Source organism: Argiope bruennichi, chromosome 2 (assembly GCF_947563725.1).
Source record: "Argiope bruennichi chromosome 2, qqArgBrue1.1, whole genome shotgun sequence".
NCBI lineage: Eukaryota > Metazoa > Arthropoda > Arachnida > Araneae > Araneidae > Argiope > Argiope bruennichi.
Window position 1 is genome coordinate 107654253 of NC_079152.1, and position 20337 is coordinate 107674589.

The 20337-nt window shown below is 25.7% G+C and overlaps 1 protein-coding gene across 1 annotated transcript; it reads right to left on the reverse strand.

The window, feature by feature from the left end:
• Positions 1-1224: 1224 nt before the first annotated feature.
• LOC129957026 (uncharacterized) lies at positions 1225-12960 on the reverse strand. The gene is made up of 7 exons (XM_056069139.1): positions 12880-12960; positions 11989-12150; positions 10603-10661; positions 8490-8594; positions 5528-5566; positions 4603-4641; positions 1225-1408 (listed from the first exon to the last, which is right to left on the reverse strand). Exons 2-7 carry the CDS (start codon positions 12101-12103, stop codon positions 1364-1366), a joined length of 402 nt encoding a protein of 133 aa, XP_055925114.1. The 5' UTR covers positions 12104-12150; positions 12880-12960; the 3' UTR covers positions 1225-1363.
• Positions 12961-20337: the final 7377 nt, after the last annotated feature.

Below are 20337 nucleotides of genomic sequence, written 5' to 3' on the forward strand. Positions count from 1 at the left end.
ATCAGTATTTTCTATCCTTCAGGTTTTCTCTAAGAAAAATGCTTTTTTCTTAAGGTCACTGGTAATAACATTACTAAATAAAAATCGAAATTCGTGCTTTTATCTTAATATTTAGTTATAATAAATAAATAATCAATAGTATCAAAGAGACATATCGTTTAGAAAAATTAAAATTCTTAAATGAGTTTAGTAATCAATATTAATAAAACAAAGAAAAATTAAGAAATTTTTGGAACAGTTCAAAAATAAAAGACATATCCTTATTTCATGAAACATACCGTTATAATTAAATCTTCAAGGGCATACTTTTCTTGTTTGGAATGATCAAGTTCCCACCAATTCACATTTTAAATCATTTTTAAGATTTTTTATACCGTAACTGAAACAAACTATATTAATTAACAGTAATTAACTTACCGAAATAATTTTAATCTTTTGTTTCACTTTTTAAAAGTAATTTTGTCAAAATCAAATGACACTGCATTCTTTAAGTACAAGAAGCTGCTCTTTATAATTCATTCATACATTTAGTCCTACAAAAATTCATATTTAGTCCAAAATTTTTCTTTTCTGATTTTTTTCAATTATGTAATCTTTGAACAGGAATAATATTCTTATAAATAACACATTTCTACAGCGATAGAAAGTTATAGTTTTAATGTGTCATCATAAATAGTTTCGGAATAATCAGTATTATCAGGCTATTGTTTGGACGGAAAGAATAGAATAATGCAGGAGCGGTTTACTTACTTCAAATACTACAATTTAGTGGATAATATTATTCGTCCAAATATGTTTAAAATAAGAAAGACTGATAAAGAAAATATTTGAATATAAATATCCCATAATGTTTTGTTACTAATTAGTTTGATCTGAAAATTCCAGCCATTTCCAAAACAGTATTTAGAAAGCGTTCTTCTGGATACGTTATGGCATTTTTTTAGAGTCAAAGTATCAATTAGATGCAATCAAATTTGTCAATATTTTATACAATGCATACTTAAGTGTGATTATAGAGAAATAATAAACTTCTACCTGATTAAGTTCAGAAGTGAATCAAATTTAGTAAATTTTTCAAACAATGTTGATTGCTCATCTGTGGGGAAAATAAAGTTTTGATGAGTATTTTTCATTATCTAGCAAGAATTGCAACAGTAATGTAAGTATAATAAATTCTCATATGTAGGAAATTATAAAAAAAAATTGAATTCAAAGAAAAAATAATCATTTCTAAAACTTAGTTTTTTATTTTGTTTATATAATTAATTAGTGGCAATTGAAATTAATACAATTCAGAAGTATTTTTGTTTCCAAATAGAAGAAACATGTATTTTCATTTTTACCACTCTTTGGTGTTTCACTTTTAGGAGTCGCATCCAGCCTTTTGTCCAAGTGCTAATACACAATCCTGAAAAATAATTTTATTTGATTTAATTTGGTTTTCATACATCAAGTATAATACCCTGCAAAATCTGAACTACATTTTGAATGAACCTTGTAGGATTACTCATTTCTCATCTTTGAAAAAAGAATGACCTCCTCAAAATGGAATATTTTACTTTCTTGTAGAAATTCACTTAAAAAAAGTAAAAAGAATCTTTTGCAGAAATTTTGCATTATTGTTTTAATTCAGTCCTGACTTTTTTAAAACTGGTTTAAAATTTTGATTTCTAGATCTTTTACCTTTATTACATCTCAATAGTTTGTGGAAAAAATATTTGCTCATCAAACAATTTTAAGTCCCATAATTTTATGGTACACATATGTGTACCTTGGGTCTTAAGCAAGCCAAAGCATCCTCGACAATAAAAATATTTAATTTTCCTGGTTACTTAATAGCTATACTTTTCTTAATTCTAAGGCTTTATAAATGAAAAAATACAAAATTTATTATATTAATAATCTATTAAACCTTATTTTGAAGGAAATTTCAATTTTTAAAAAATATTGCGAAAGCAGATATCGCATTTTGAGCGCTTGACACTTCTCTTAGAGTTACATCCTGGATACCTGCATTTTGATACATACTTATCGTCCATGTAATGTTGTAGATGACTTGACATATCTAGTCTTATTTCTTTTTAATTAGGAAGGGGCAATTTTTCTTGCTCTTTTAGAGGTATTTTCACCAGATGGTGGTAATGAAATCCCCAATAGTCTTGTAGTTGCATTTCCATCATTTGATGATCCTTTGAAAGCTTATAAGCCAGTTAACAGCTACGCTACATGAGCAATTGCTTTTGTATTGTGGTCATGTTACTCGGCTGCGAACCCCAAGATCCCAGGTTCTATCCTAGCCTATACCAATTGCATACTGGTAATATGCAGAATAATGGCCGATGCCTCCCATATTATATGCTTTTGCCAAAGCAGATTATTTTATGTCAGCTTTTTGTTTCAATTATTTTGTCTATCTTCTGCCTAGTCCAATTGACTCATTACCTATACAAGTGGATAATAGTCATGGATTTATTATCTTTCTACTTGACAAGGCACATTTGACTATCGTCTGTGACCCATTCATCCTATTTGCCAGGTTTCATTATTTTTGATACATGACATATGATGAGATATTCTATTGCTTCCCCTAAAATCACTTTTTCCTAAAAGTTCAATAACCTCCTTTTGAGTTAAAGCCACTTGACGCGGAAAAAAATATTATTAGCTTATAAAGTTCTGTATATTCTATACATAATGCCGGTTTGAAATATCAATTACTGACTGCAAGACAGCTATAAAATTAAATTTTTTACTAAAGTTAAAAAATAAATATTTTAAAATTTTTATTTTATTACATTACAGAACATAAGAATTCTTCATAATATAAAAGATATACAATATATTCAAGGACAAGAAATGACAATTTGAAAACAAGCGCTCAAAAGATAAGCAGCGCAATGGATCGCAACCAGTCAGGAAACGGGTGCGAAAACACCCTAGGTACACATATGTGTACCTTAGTTAAATTTGTATTTTCACCGATTCTATTATAGATAACAAGATATAATTTGGTAATGACTTTAACCAGACACTTAGTATTTTATAAAAAAAATATACAAGTGTTTATTTTAATAATAAATATTAAAAAATGTAATATTTGTTGCGTTTTCTGGTCAATGCCATTTTCGTTATGTTTCTAATTAATAGCGATGGAAATGAAAAAAATATCGAACTGTAGTGCTATTTATTGATGCAAAATAGAAGCTACATTCATAAATGTTGAAATGCATGCATTATGTCGTCAAAATTTAACTTTACCGGATAAGAAAAATGAGAAAAGTTGAAGGTACACATATGTGTACCTTGGGACTGAAGAGGTTAAGCTCATAAAATTATATGTACTGCGAAAAAAAGTCATGTATTCTGATGAATTTGGAGGGTTATATTTTCTCAGATACTTTATAAAAATACAGTAAAAATTTTAATAGATTCATCATGTATTACTTGATATATTATGGCATTTTCTTAGTATTAGAATTTCCTGAAAATAACTTCTGAAAGTGCTAAGTTTTAATGTATTATCTCATTATTTCCCATTTATCATCTCCAACATCATTAGTTCTCTGTAATTTCTTATAGTAGAATTAAAGAGGATAATCCTTTATAAACTAAAACATAGATAAATTTAAAAAATGCACATTGTTAAGTTGAAATAAGAATCCATACATAATTTTCTTTAAAAAAGCATTAAAATTATACTTTTATAACTTACCAAACATTTGTTCACCTTTCGTTTTTAAGTTTATACTAACCACTGAACATCAAAAAGGCAAAAATTCCCCAGTATTGTCTTTTTAAATAAAATTTCTTATTTCTCATGATTCACTTTCAATTTATTTTTTCTTTTCGAAACAGACATCTGGTGTTTTAAAGTTAAGATCCATAACTATATGATTATAACGCCAACCAAACAAATCTTGAAAAAAAAACAATTTCGTAGAAATTGAGAAAAACATTATTTGATTCAATTCAATAAACGTTATATCTGATTTGATAAAATATGATAGAATTAGTTTGTGTTTGCAACCAATAAAAAATAATTCAGATATTTGTAAATACATGTAGAATAAATTGATACTAAAACAGAAAGGTTTTGTTTTACCTGGTTTATTACATTTTTATTTATATTTTTTATTTTTTTATAAAGTCAAATTTTTAATTTTCAGAACTTAATTATTATAACTAAAAATTACCTTTTGAGTGTCATAATCAATTTAACGGATGTGTTTCATATATTATTATATGAATCTTTTAATTCGTTAATTTGTTTTTTAGAAAAGTGTGAATACCTCTTAAAATTTCTAAATGCATCATAAGATTACCATTTCCAAAAGCATCGTAACATTTAACAGTGTTTTGAAATCTACCTGATATTCAACTAATCCCTTTTTTATCCTAATGATAAATATGACAGAATTCATTTAAAAATTTGATAGAATTGAAACATGGATTAATACTAATTATTTATATCATTTAAATTAAAAAAATGCTTATATTATCACCAAATTAATTATATAAATAGTTATACATAAAGGAGGAATAATTTAAAATAAATAATGATCAATTTTGAAAAAGTATGTAAAAACAATTAAATATGTTTACCTCAAATTCATCCATTTGTTTTTCTTGTTCATCAGTTAACTGAAAGAGTAAAAATGTTATATTAGTAATATAAAATTTTATATTAATTAAGCTTTGTCGAGATACCATACATTGGCATTAAATTTTAATTTTAAAATCTATAACAACAAAAATAAAACCAAATATTTTGTAATTATAAAAAAACCAAAATTTAAAATAGTTTTACGAGTTCAAAATTTACTATTTATAAATATGTTTGATATATATTCTCTAAATAAATCCGAAAAATAAACATTCTTAATGTTTACTTAAAACTTACAACTTCAAAGCTACAGTTGTCAATTGTAATTTTGCAAAATAATATCTATAGAAAAATCGGTAAGATGAGTTTAAAAATTTAAATTTGAGAAATCTGAAATCAATATTCGGAGTCCAAAATTAAGTTAATTTTGTTTGAATTTTAACTACGCTGAAAGTTTTAAGTGTACATGATAATGATTGTTCGAAAAATTTCTTACATTCACTTGATATCGCAAAAAATATAAAGGGAGAAGGCAGAAATAAAAAAAAAAATGAAAGAAAGTTATTTTTATATTTTATATAAACTATGTCCGAAATTGTTCTTCACATTCTGATTGAAAGTTGAACATCATCATGAAAGTGATTTTATTAATTCACCCAGCGTTGAAAAATTTTCATTTTAAATTATTGTTAAAAAATAAAATTATATAATTATATGTTTTTATTAGAAATACCATTTGTATTTTATAAACAGAAATAATTTATTTAAATTTTTATGATTGTTTTGAAGGACAGTTTATCTTTTTATTAAGTAAAACAAATCATTTATAGTAAAACAAAATATTATTTTAAATATCAAAAAAATATTGTTTTAAATTATAACAAGAAGCTTTAGAGTCATGGTAAAAAATAAAATGTTACTTACTTGTTCATCAGCAACTTTATACTGGATGCACCCATTTATCTGAAAAAAGGAATATATATATATATATATATATATATATATAACCAATCTAAAGTAAGAAAAAGTTTGAAAACGAAACTAAAATGAAAACAAAACAAAACAGTTTCGCAATCGCAACTAAAATTTATTACCTATTTAAACTAAAACCAAAAAGGAACTTCATAGTATTTAGAGAGCGCAATTGCAGCTACTTCTAAAACACAGATCAATTGATGCAAAAGTATTAGAATCAAGTTAATAGGAAAAACAAAAATCAAATAAAAATTAAACCAAAAAAATTATTAAAAAAATATTAAAAAAAGAATCCGGCCTGAAGACTTTTTCAAGGGTCACCCTCAGGCAGGGATTCAAATAAAGGGATTTTTTCTGTGAGGACATACAGACTTTGTCTAATAATGATTCCTCGTGACCCGAAAATCCCCTGAAATTATGCTCAAGAGATATACCATTTTAACAGAAAGGAAATACAAAATAACAAATTAGAAAAAAAGAACCACAACAAAGTAAAAATACAATAAAAACAATAACAAAAAAACAAAAACAGCATTAAAATTAAAATTAAAATTAAAAACGAAAAAGCCAGAACATACCATCCAACAGTCAAGGAAGCTTTAAACAATCGATTGTGATTTCCTGTTTTTAAAAAAGTTAACGGTAAATTATGTAAACAGAGGTAGGCACCCAGCGCCATCTATTGAGTGATCCAATATGCAAGTAAAGTTCTATTTTTATTTAAGCCAAAGGATTAATCCCAAACCATACCTTGTTTAATTAAAAAATTGACATTACAGTAATTTCTAGGAAAATCATTTTTAATTAAATTTTTAAGGAGGATATTTGATGCTTCAATATAAGAATTTTTATTATTGCAAACCCTTTTGATCCTGTTAACTTGTGAGAAAATTAGATTTTTGAAAATTTTAGAGTTTAGATTGGAATGGTAGTTACATAGTTTTGTTATTTTAAAGTTGAAATCATCCCTTTTATCGTATATACCAACTATTGTTTTATCATTAGCAATTTCGATTTTTAAATCCAGAAAGGTAGCCTCAAGTTGATTTTTATTTGTATCTTTTAGAATTAAATCTTTTGGATAGCAGTTAGTAATAATATTAGTATTGTCGAAGTTAATAGCCGGATTCTTTTTTTAATATTTGTTTTAATATTTTTTTAATAATTTTTTTGGTTTAATTTTTATTTGATTTTTGTTTTTCCTTTTAACTTGATTCTAATACTTTTGTATATATATATATATATATATATATATATATTAATTTATTATCCTGAAAATAAATTCAAATTCATTCTCCATTTCATTCCGTTTTTCAATAAAATATTCCGTTATTATTTCATCTTTTAATCATTATAGCATTAAAAAGGTAAGGTAAGCACTTCATATTTGCAATTACTAAATTCGCAAAATATATTTGCATTAATTAAATTCGAAGGATCTCCTAATAAATGTGCATAATATTGTCAAGAAAGTATGTGATAAACTATTCTAAATTATAAAATTATTAAACTTGTAATTGCTACCTTCCTATTTTGTTTTGAAAAGTATCAGAAAATGTATCCAAATTATTTTTTGAACAGAAATTTTCATAATTCATTAATACTAATCACTACTGTAACCAGCAAGAGAAACTTCAAAAGAACAATGAATAATAATAATTAGATATCAACGAATACTATCAAAATTATTCGTTATGGAATGCAATGAATAATTTATGCTAAAAATATTTAGTATTTTTCAAATATTTCTTTTTACTTAAAATGTTATTGAAATTTTCTAAACAGCGCTTTCAACAAGACATATTATAGTTTATATTATAATTGACTTTTTTTTTCAACTACCCTCGTTTTCTCTTTATTTTAGACGGTCTATCAAGGCGTTTTTCTCCACAGAATTTCTAGTTGTTGTTTTTTTCGACATCCTTAAATTTAATTTTCTTCTACACTTGATTTAAGTATCCAATTAGAATTTTCTTACCAATTTTAAATGCTTCCTCGTATGAAAATTTAGCTAAAATTAAACATATATTGCATGTTTTTTTCCACGTCTTCTACTTTTAATAATTTTTTTAAAAAAAATAATTTGAATAATTTAAAAGTTTTTTTAATTTTTTTTATATTTTTTGAAATTATAATTAATGCTAATATTTATTAAAGTCTTTATATCAACAAACCCAACAAAATTTCTTAAATAACTTGCAAACAAAAAATAATTTTTCTGTACGGAATCCATTATTAGAAATTCATTGTATATAGACCAATAAGAGAAACAGGCTTTTGTTTAGCGATAAAATTATATTGGCACGATACCAACTTTTATGTAGTAACTAAGCATCCATTAAAAAGTCATAAATTATTTGGATTTCAGGAGACATAGATTAATTTTAATTAGTTAAAAAAACAAATAAACTAAAAGCTGGAAAAATTAAACTAAGCAATAGAAATATCATTACTACTAACCAAAACTAATAGAACATTCTATTTTACATAAATCAAAACATCTAATATAAATATTTTTCAAAGTTTAGAATACCAATTCATTCTTTCGTGTCTAAATTATTCATATTCATTGAATTTAATTATATCCATAAAAAGATAAATTTATCATCGGTAACTGCGTTTTAGAAAACAGATAATCACTAGTTTATTTTGAATGTCATAAAGTCGTTGCCATCTCACTTTCAGATCTACTTTCTCTATAATTGTTAATTTTCCTGCTTTCATTTGTTTTAATTCTATAGGAAAAACCTGTAAACTAGGGCTAAGAGCATTCATGAAGGATTGATATTATGTTAAATATAAATGATGCCTCTAAAATAAAGGATGGAAAAAATAAATTCCTTTACTTTCCTTCTATAAACTTATATCTATAATATTTTTGGCGTAATTAAATTTGCTATTATGATATTACCTGTCTTCGAGTTTCTTCAGAATAATACAATTCTGAGTTTTCATCACAATGTCCGATTCCATTTGGAAGAAATATTTTGACGCAGTCATTGTAAGCATCTTTGTACTAAAATACAACATTAATTAATTCATGGAGTTACAGCCAAAACATGACCACACATATTATTGCAACATAACGAAGTATAAACAAAAGAGCACAAATAAACAAGCACACACTTTATTATCAAAGCTCAACTTTATTCCAACTATTTTGGGGAGTACGAAATTAAAAATTAGTGTATATTAAAGAAACACTCCTTAACACAAAAATAAAGATAAAAGTCATGAACAATAAGATTTTAAAGCAAATTTTTATCAAAATGAAGGTTAGGATAAGTAGATAAAATATAATTATAATTTTGAAAAGAGACTTTTATTTCCATCTTAATATAAATAATACTTATTACGGATACAAGCTACACATATTATTATAGATGTAGAGCTTATGTGGATTATTATTCACTTCAAAACTTATTGTGGATGCTTTATATCTTGTTCTAAACGGCGTACTCCATTTCAACCAAACATTTCATACTTATTAGACTTTCAATGCGCAAATACTATATAAGCATTCAACTAATTAAAAATTAACCGATTTTTTTCTCCATTTTCCTGCTTTTTTCTGCAAATAATCTTACAATAAAAATTCTAATACTGTTTTAAAAGTCAAAAGTATATTATTTCAAATATATAAATTTCATTTTTGTACAAAATTTCTTTTAAATTTTATTAATTTTTTAAAGCAATTAAAAGCATTAGAATTAGTCTTAAACCACTCTATGACTTTTTTCATATTTCAGCTTTATTTTCATATATCATTTTGTCAGGATTCCATTTCTTTCATTTATTAATTTAACATTGCTTAAAAGTCGGCATAAGTCAATTACTGAAGAGATGCTAAAATTGTAAAGCCCTTTGAAGCAAATAAAACATTTGTATGCAAGTATCAGCCACTTCAAGCTGTGAAAACGTAACCTGTAGAATGCCTTTGTTTCGCCGCAACCTCGATGAAAATTAAACCAAAAAACATTTACAACATCAAAATAATAATTTTGTATATATAATCATACCAATTCAATTTTAGTTCAATTTTTCTTTCGATTATCCTTATTTCTTTGAAAGTTTTCACACAACTTGTTTCATATACAAGAAAAGTTACTGGCAGTTACTGATTTACCTGGTCAACAATCTTAAGCCTTTGAACAAATTTTCCACTATTCTTTTTTTCAATTTCTCTGTTATCTCAATATATAGTCTTAAATAGAACTTTTATGTTATAATCTTTTATAAAAAAAAAGGAATGCTCATTTTGTAAATACATGAACAGAATTTAATCCAGATCAACACCTGGTAAATTAGTTAGTTTGATATTAAAACATAAAAGCATCTTATCATTTTTTTTAATCTACAAACTGTTTAAATATACACAGGTTTTGTATATGAGGCATATTATTCTGAAGAGTAATATTAAACCAAACTTTTTACAATAAATATAGCTTTTTAGCAGTTCATACATTTTTTTGATTAAAATGATATATAATATGTTTTTAAAAAACAATCGCTTGAAGTTTAACTGGACTTAACTGGATTTCGAAATTATCATAAACCACTGAAACTAATTAGTGTGTTAACACTTAGTCATCGACAGTTTTTAACACTATTAATAATGAATAATATTCCAACAAAAATAGATAATTATAGCCATTTTCTCATTTGCTTATAATTATAAATAACGCCGTTTAATAATTTCAGCAACTCTTGCATATTGTGATTAATAATTTCAATCTTTTATAAAACATGAATAAATTTATTCAAAAAATTATTTATTTGATAAAGGCAAATTGAATAATTATGAATAGTAATAAATTAATTTATTACAATTTATTATTTATAATATTACCTTGTTAATAGGCATTACTAGTTATTTAAAATTCACAATAATAAAAATTTCTAATCCAATTTTTTTGTCTTAATATATTTTACCAAATCAAAAAGCAATTGACAAATTTTAAACTAAAGGTATAAATATAAAATTTAACAATTATCATTTAAAGTAAGAGAACTTTAAAAATTACCGGTTTTGCAAGTTTGGCATTGCAGGTCAAAATTCCGTCACATAACTGTTGATCTCCAGCTGAAAATAATGCAAACCTTTTTCATTATTTGTAATAAAATTATAAATGAAATGAAATAGTGTTTAATATTTATGTTTATATTATATTCTTTATTCTTACAAGCAAGTTTCATTAATCAATATATTAAAATTTTTTCATTGCCTTTACAGGTATTCCAATCCTACATTCCTGACTAAAAACTTATATTTAAACTTTAACGACAGGTACATTCTTATTTTATTGTAACTCATATTTTGGTATAATGTATAGCAATAAACTGTAACCTATATATGCGTAAATAGAGAAACAAATTCTTAAAAGGAATAAGTAACGTTTTTATTAATATATGAAAAAAAGGGTTATTTGAAAACCTAGTTTTTAATTTCATAGAACTTGTATGGTAAGGAAGCTGCAATTCATTTCAGTATTGTATAAATATTTATTGCAAGCATTATATTATATAAGTATTTATTTCATAAGCATTGCATTATTTTATAAGTATTTATTGCAAGTAGCACGTTTACAGAAAAGGTTCACAATGAGATTTTACACATGGCATTAAATATATTTTCAATATTACAACATAAGGACAATAAATAACAAGAAATTTATAGTTTTTATAGTTTATTAAAAAATGGGTAGCAATTTGGTTCTTCTTTGATAAAATAAATATTAAGCATATTTGCTTATACAAATAAAATGTCTAAAAGTTGCAACAATCAATACAGCTCCCAAATTCTAAATTTTTTTCAAACGCTTTTTTTCATAAACTAGAAACAAAGACTTTGTATATTTTGTGACTTTAAAGAAAATGGTATTAGCAATCATTACCTTAGAAAATTTAGCCTCTTTACTAATTACTTTTTGTATGTTGTAAGAAAGATTCACGTTTTACTTCAATTTGTACAATAAGAGTACAAAATATTACACTTATTTATATTTGCATAAGATAATTATTATAAGCAGGGTTATTATAAATAAAGTGACCATTATTAGATTTATGTAAATCCCGATCTGAATAGCGTACTTCATTAAAGCAATTTTATCAATAAATTAAAGGGCTATTTGAAATTGCACATAGAGCGATGAAAATAACATCAATTACAACTTTATAAAGTTATTATTTTTTCAATAATTTGAAGCAACAAAATTGCATAAATGATCTTTTTCTCCCTATATTTCAATGAATTAATGTTATGGGAAGCTAGTTATAGCTGCTATTCAGGAACTACTTCAAATATGTAATAAACTCACTAATAATGTAATTCACGCTTAAGCATATAAATCTATAATTTAGAAAAAAAGATTGAGGATGGTATTATAAATAATGATTTAGAAGTATCTCACATTTGGAAACACAATTGAGGATGCGAAGAACTTCTTTGTATTGATCTCCCTTTGTAAACACACAGCTGGAGATCAGCAACATTGCAAGAAATGATGAGATGCCTTGAATATACATTTTTTTTATTGCCGAAAAACAGATTACAGAAGAAGTTTCAAAATTCTCTGCAAAAAAAAAGTTCAATTTCAATTGGCAGCTGTTTTTATATGTAATATAGCATAGGTTTAAATTAGCATTAAAAAATCAAATCAATTAAAAAATTTCTCAAGCAAAAGATTTATTTCCATTTTCACTCAGAAGTACATAAGATCCTTTTTTATAAATTCACCATTTTATTTCCTTAATTTAATGATTTGGAGTATGATTATAAATAGTTTAAATAAAAATGCAGTGAAGAAAAAATATGTTTTAAAGCATTGGTTTCTGCTTCTATTAGAATTGTATTCAATGGAAATAAATGTTCTGGCTTTTCTTGGCTTTGGAAAAATAATTAAATCGAGATTTAGTTTTATTTTGAAGAAATTAAATAAATTTCCACACAATACATTTTAAAATTTTGTGAAAAAAAAATTATAAGTTTTAATGTGTAGGTTTGCTGTTTATCAGAAAATCTTCTTTACATTATTTCTTCTGCAGAAATAAGTGTTAGATTGATATATAGTTACCATTCATCAGTGAAAATATATTGATATTAGCTAAAAAATAACTTTTAAGTAAACCACAAATCCTTTAAGATACTTAAAGGATTCCCCTTTATTTTCTAATATTTGTTAATTATATTTTGATTTAAAAGTGCCATGAAATTTAGAATATCAAAATTAATTAAAATTCCCGTCAACAGCAACTTTTAATTCAGAATTGTACTTGCACGAAAATTAATAAGAAAAACTTACCACAAAATATAACTTTTTATGAATTTCAATTAGTTAACTTGAATACCACTTAGATCAGGAACCTTTGATGGTCACGAAAATACACAACCGTTTAAAAACGGTTTTCCAATATTTAAATTAAAATATATAGGGCGCTTAAAATGATAAAGCATTGACATAAACAGTCCTATAATAAAACGAGAATTTACTGCTGTATTCGTATTCTAGAAATCGAGTAATATTACTACTTGTTGTAACTTCCTACCTGAAAAGAGTTCAAAGAACGATAAGAAAATAACAACTTAGAAAACATATCATAACTCTTCTCAAAATGGGGAAATTGCTAAGATACGACCAGAGAAATAAAAACAACTTGCTTTAGGTAGAACATGACTGTTGGTTTTTTTTCACTATGTTTGTTTACTGAGGTAGTATCTAAGCTAATAGAGTAACATGTGTTTGCAAAAGTGTCAAGATAATCTAACTGTTAGGCAATTTGCTTTATGCATATATATCAAACGAGTGGTAGAGCAAAAATGAGTGGTAAAAGCAAAAAATAAATAAATAAATAACTCTAAATGAGGTTGGTGAATATAAGGTGTGTGCCAACGATGACATTATAGCTGTAAATAACTCAGTATTATTTAATTTAAATTAGAATTAGAATTTTTCTGGTAAAAATATAAGTCTTGCAAAATAAGAAAACAATAACACTAGGCAACATACACACAGTCAAAAAAAGAATACAGATAATAATGAAATAAATGAAAACTAAGAAGGAAAATGATAGAGAGAGAGAAAAAAAGAAAAAAAATAGTAATGTAAAATAAAGAAAGGAAAAAATTTATTATATTAAAATGAAAAAATTGTAACAAAATGAATAAAATGTAGAAAAATAATAATAATAAGGAACTCATATTACATTATTGTAACCAGAATACACAATTACTAATAAGAATTCAAAGCCGTTCAGACCAAGGTAGAGTTTATATATGAAAAAAAAGGTCGAGCAACTCAGGTAATGTAGAGTTTATTAAATAATTGATGAATCTTTTAGCGGCTCAGACAACTAGCATAGTTTGCTTGATAATAATACTCAATGAAAAAGTCAAAAAATATTGTTCTTTTAGTAAACGACAATTTTATTTTATTTTTATTTATTTATTTACTTCAAGTGATAGAGGATTGTAAGAGAAGATAGAAAGAAAATTGGTGTAATCAGCCAAATCAAATGCCCTCTTACCAATTACCACTTCCTTAGGTAATTGGTGAGAGGAACTTTGAGTATAGTATGATAAATATCGTCTTCGTCATCTCCACAATGTCACCCCACTTGCGAAGATTGAACCTTCTCAAATTCTTATTTGGGATCCAATCCATGATTCATCATTATTAGTTAAATACCTAGAATTTTTTTCTATATGAAAATAAATAGAGCATTCTCTTTTACTACCCCATCCATTTTGCCACACCTTTAGTAGAATAATTTTAGGGACGTTTTAATGTATCTGTTTCAAATATTGAGATATATATCAATTTCTGCTTTAATCGTGACAATCTTAGCTGTTTTATCGGGTGTTTAATTTCCTGCTATGCTAATGTGGACTTTAATCTAGTACAGCAAGACCATATCATCAATAAGTTTTATGACATCTTCAACCATTTGTAGAATAAAACTTTCGAAGAGTTTACAGAACTGACATATGTTAGTGAATAGATGTCTAATATCACTAGGCGTATTAGATATTTTTCCGGGTTAAAGCTCTTTATGTCCAGGAGTTCAACTTAAAAAACAGAGGAATTATCATCAAGTCTGCAATGAATTCCCACTGTAGAGTTACTGCCAAAAATACAGACAGCTACTCCTACATATCCACAAGTTTAAAACAAAACAATCCTTGGAACAAGTGATCTTAAAACCTTCCATAAATGTGCTTAGAGATACAATAATTGTATACTTTTCGATAATTTTATATATAAAAAAGGCAGTTTCCATTTCTCAAATAAGATTCCCAGGTTCTAATCAGCAGATAATTTGAAGATTGGGTAAGAGAAGTAATTCGAAAGGCACCAATGATAACTTGCGTTATTTGATGCTGGAAACTATTAAATTTCTGAATTTGTTTTGTTGAGCCCAAACACCATGATGAAACAGCGTATACTAACATGTTTTCGAGTGCTCTTTTATACAAGATATTAATAACTCTCCATGAAAAGTATTTTTAATGCTTTGCAGTGTTAAAATCTGTTAAGCATTTTTAAAAATTTTCCCAACAGAATTTATATGCGCCACGCTATTAAGCAATCATACAAGTTGGTTCCTTGTATCTTATGATTTCTTTCGAGCTTTATCGGTTTTCTAACATATGAGCAATACGTGGTACCCTTCACTTTTTTCAACAATGGATGAGTTTAGTCTTTTCAGGAGAAAATAAGCCTTCATGGGTTTTTCGAGGACTCTTTTTCATTTTTGCTTATATGACTTGCTGACTTATTCTTTAAAATTTTATGTACAAATAATGAGCAAAGAGGATTCTTGAAAGCTTCATGCAGAAGTAGAAAGTCAAAGTTAAGTAAAATAAAATTAATGATTATAAAATAGGCTCAGAGAAAGAAGACTAAATCGTCAATATAAATTATGGAAGGTTTAAATTTGAATATACCATCTGTAATAGCATAATTCTCAAATTTAGAACTCAAGGTTATATTAAAAAATATAAAATTTTTGTGAGGCAAATAATATGAAAACATATATAGCAGTAAATACAGCAGTATGAGTTTATTATATCAATAGGTGGAAGTTGTCTCCCCGAAATTTTTCAATCCTTTCTTCCAACATAAATTTGTGGACGTTGGGTAAATTCACAAATGCTTTGCAGGTCATTAGCGAACAGTAATTACAAAATATAGATTTGTGATGTGAATCAACAATTTTACTGAATCTATAGTGCAAATATGTATTTTGAGTATATTTTTACCACAAGAATGAAATCAAAATTTAACAGAGAAATACAGTTGCTGCGAGAAGATAATATGCCAGTTTTTTTTTTTTTTTTTATTTAAACTGTTCCTTAAATGAGTTATTGCATTTGCGTGCATGAGAAAACACAGATCAGCAAATTATCGAACGTTTGATTTATTTGGTTCGAAATTTTAAAGAATATTTATTTTTGATTCTAAACTTGTGTAACTAATGTGTACACATTAGTATACTAATTACAGTGTACACATAATTAGTAGTACTAATTAGTGTACACATTAGTAACTAATGTGTACACTAATGTGTAACTTGTGTATTAACTAATTTTATTTAATTTCGTTAAAATTTGAGAGATATCTATACATTTAGTCGTAAGTATGTATACCAAATTTCATTCTTCTAGCTCAAAGTATTTTCCGTTGCCATAATGCCAAAAATATGTTTGTTTGTTTTTTTGTTTTTTTTTTTAATTAAAGAGGTTTGAAACAAGGAAATTTCGAGTGCGAATGTTCTTTCGCTTTCATTACTTTTGTATTTCGTACATGTGGAATTAAAGAGGCATAAATTACAGTAAATACTGCAGTACAAGCTCTTAAATATATTAAAAAGGCTAAAATGAGGATATATAGTTTGTTCAGTTAAATTAAAGTCCCGTTTTAAAACAACACTAGGGCTATTTTGGGACAGAACTCGTAATTTTGAACCACGGTCAAATGACAAGGGCGACACCTCAGCTGGTACCCGCAATCTCCACGCCATACTGCACCAGCAGGAGGGCGTTTCGCCCGGACGGATTTAACATGCATCAGACCCGCTTACACGAAGGTTCTTCGGTGGAAACGTGTCACGAGCCTGAAAACCTCCGGTTCCGAAACCGAGACATTACCACCAGGCCACCGTGGCCCTAAATGAGGATAGCGGCGATCAGTAAAGTTATTTAAACAAATGAATATCCTATTGAATAAAAAGATGTGTGATATGAGGATCTTTCTTCTCTAAAGAAGTAAAAAAAGTGCTGGTAACGGACAGAAAAATAATTGGTAAACTATTCATCGACACCTCATTTCATATTCTGAAAAAATATCCAACAAGCATTTGAGATGTGTGTACGGTATATCTTTTAGCAAGAAGAAAGACCCAAAACACATGTGAGTGATCGCTGAAAATTAATTCCAAAATAAATAAATAAATTTTTTAGTTTGTGTTCAGAAATAAATTAATTGAAATTTCATAATGCATATATTTTTGATTTTCTTATATATATATATATATATATATATATATATATATATATATATATATATATATATATATATATATATATATATATATATATATATATATATATATATATATATATATATATATAATGTATTGATGTATAAATAAATGCATACTTGTCCTGACAAGGATCCCAGAAGGCTCATGTCATAATCCGATGGAAAATTTATGGTTTATTTCGATTCAAAATTCCCTTTTAAGGAACAAAAAAATTATTCATTTAAAATTTTATTTTATTTATTTATTACGAGATGATCAATATAAGTGATAGAATATGAATCAAGAAAGTACGCACAAACTGATATAACATGGATAAAAGTTTTAAATCAATAAATGAAGCAATTGAAGACATTAAAAACATATGATTTAAAAATAAATACCATGTTTTCTTTTCGTTGTAAGGTTCAGAATAATTGGATAGTTATAAACAAGTAGATAATTTAGAATTAAATAAAAACGTTCCTATTCTGAATTATCTGCTTATAAAATTTGAAAAATTTGATATTTTTTCACGAATAAGATTGAGTTAATATTATATAAATAAAATACTGTTATTTTTTCTAATGAAAAGCTTGAATTTCTTATTGGCGATCTAATAATTTTGAACAACACTATAACTTTTAAGTTTAACGCTTTCCTTTCACTAAGAACAATTCCTAAAAGAAAATGTGAACCTTCCACATTTGATTTTTCATATACTCTTAAAAAGGAATGGCACTATTCTTATGCCCATATTTTAAGCAACTAAATGTTTTTAATCCTTATTAGTAAAACTTCTATTTAATTATTTGTTATTACTACTTTTGCTAAATCTAGACTACAACCAGAAAATAGAGGGTGATATTAACAGTAAATCTTGTTTTATGTTGATATTCAAAACATTCTTAAATATTCCGCTATGTGAGCACTGTGCCATCGTTTTGGGATCGACAAAACATTTTAGGCTTTTTATACTCTAAGAATATAACCAAAAAAAATCGAATGCACCATTTTAGGCTTTTTATACTCTAAGAATATAACCAAAAAAAATCGAATGCATTTTTTTTTTTCATATAGACATAATGACTGCATTCAATCGATGTCATATAGCATCAAAATCGAAAGGGAAAAATGATACGTAATGTTATTCTCTTGCAGTCTTTTAATAAACATAATTTTCCTGTGTCGTTTCAGCAATATTTTATTTTAAAGGTAAGATAATACCTTGTATTTTTCATAGGCAAGAGTCTGATTCTAGAAAATTTCTATATCTTATTTAGTAAAATAACGTAATATGCATTTAGAAATATTCTAAAAATTAAATTTTTTATTTCAAAAAAGGGATTTTTATCTCTTGTAAAAATTGAATGCCCCCCCAAAAAAATTGCTTCTATTTCTCTTTAATTCATTTAACATGAATCCTCCTCTTTCAAGCAAAGTCTAAATATTATGAAAATATTAATTAAATAAACGTAGTACAGTTATATTAGGAGGAACTGGGAGGAAATAATTAAATAAAAAAAAGAGAATCTATTCGGAAACATCGTAGCACTCTTAATACTTTAAGAATTATTTTCTATATTTAACTTAATTTTAAATATTAGCTCTAATTTCAATATCAATTTAATTACATAAGAGTCAAACGTATTTAATACCTTTGCAACGTGGCTGTGAATGAATGTTGTGACTAAAATAATGAAAATATTGCAAAATACTCTAATGAAGTATTTTTGAAAAATAATTACGTGGAGAAAAATTTCTCAAATACAAAATTATGCCAGTTAAAGAATACAGAAAAAAAAGATGCTATTTAATTTGCCAGAAAATAATTATTGAATTATTAATATCAAAATAATTGAAGTAATAGATAATATATATTTTCGTTAACATTTAATTACAGAGACGGCATTTTGTTAATAAAAGTTTATTTATTGCATTTTAAAAACTGTAAAATTATAGAAAATATCTGAAAAGTTTCGTGCAACTCGTGATGTTAAAATATTATCATTGAAATTTTTATTCTTACTTTTAAACTTTAGAAAAAAACATTGTACATCAATCGCATTGATATATATTGCCAATTAATATGTTTTACATCTGATCTATAATAAATCAAATCTATAATAATCTATAATAAGAATCTATAATAAATCAAAGATGTACAAAATAGTTAATTTTCTTCCGTTTACACATAGTTTGATTTATAATATTGTTATATTTATATTGTTATATTACTGACAATGGAATATATCGAATGCTAGATGTTTCCATTTTATTTGTAGAACTGTTGTTTAAACATAAACTTAATATTTTCCTATTGAAATAAAACACTGTTTAATATTTATTTCTTGTAAATGTTTTTTCCAATCTTTATTTAACGATTTTTTTTAACATTTTTCATTCATTCTTGATACAACCAGTAATTATTTTACACCCTTCTTAGAACTTTTAGAGTTAACACCTTAACTGGGGAGGTGAAATTTTAGGACTTAACCGGGGAGGTGTGGTCTACGAGACCGCATTTCATTTACACTCAAATTAAATTTTTTAATGAATGTATTAATATGAAAAACTGCCAATATATTTTGCAGATATTTTTCTTGATATATAAATAAGTTTTAGAAATTTTTCAAAATATATTATCATTGTAAAAAGTAAATGCGTTAGAACATACATTTTCTTCTCCAATTACATGATACAATAAATAATATTCTTAAAAAAATTATTATTATTTACTTTTTAAATTATATTTATTTTTACAGTATATGAAGGTATATAGAAGACAATATAATGTAAAATTCACCAACTATATAAAAAATTTAAAAAAAATGACAATGGGTAAATTTGACCCTTTTTTATCGGCTTGCGTGGCTTTCATAGCACGGTTTTCTAGGGCATTTTAAACACACAGGTTAAGAACTAGTACAAAAATCAACCTATAAATTCTTATATATATCTCTTGGTATAATAATATATTTTATAAAAATTATTCAAAATACATTATCACTAGAAAAATTAATTATGTTTGAACATATATATCAAAATCAGTAGAATGCGAACTTTCATCGAAAAACTCTTCTGTACAATTTTCAATTTTCCTTATCACTAAAATCACTTTCTGCTTGATTTAAAAGTGTCTGGAAGATTGCTTCACAATAGGATAAGTATTATGATATTTCGGGGCCCAAGTTTTAGCGTCATCTGCTAAGCTTTGTTTATCACTGGAGCACTAACAGGGA

Bases quoted from the DNA above. Each gene is read 5' to 3' on its own strand.
- LOC129957026 (XM_056069139.1), bottom strand. From the start codon at position 12,103: ATGTATATTCAAGGCATCTCATCATTTCTTGCAATGTTGCTGATCTCC. The intron at 8,595-10,602 runs GTAATTTTTAAA...GTTGTATTTTAG, and splicing joins ATGCCAAACTTGCAAAACCG to TACAAAGATGCTTACAATGA. The intron at 1,409-4,602 runs GTAAACATATTT...ATTATTTTTCAG, and splicing joins AACAAATGGATGAATTTGAG to GATTGTGTATTAGCACTTGG.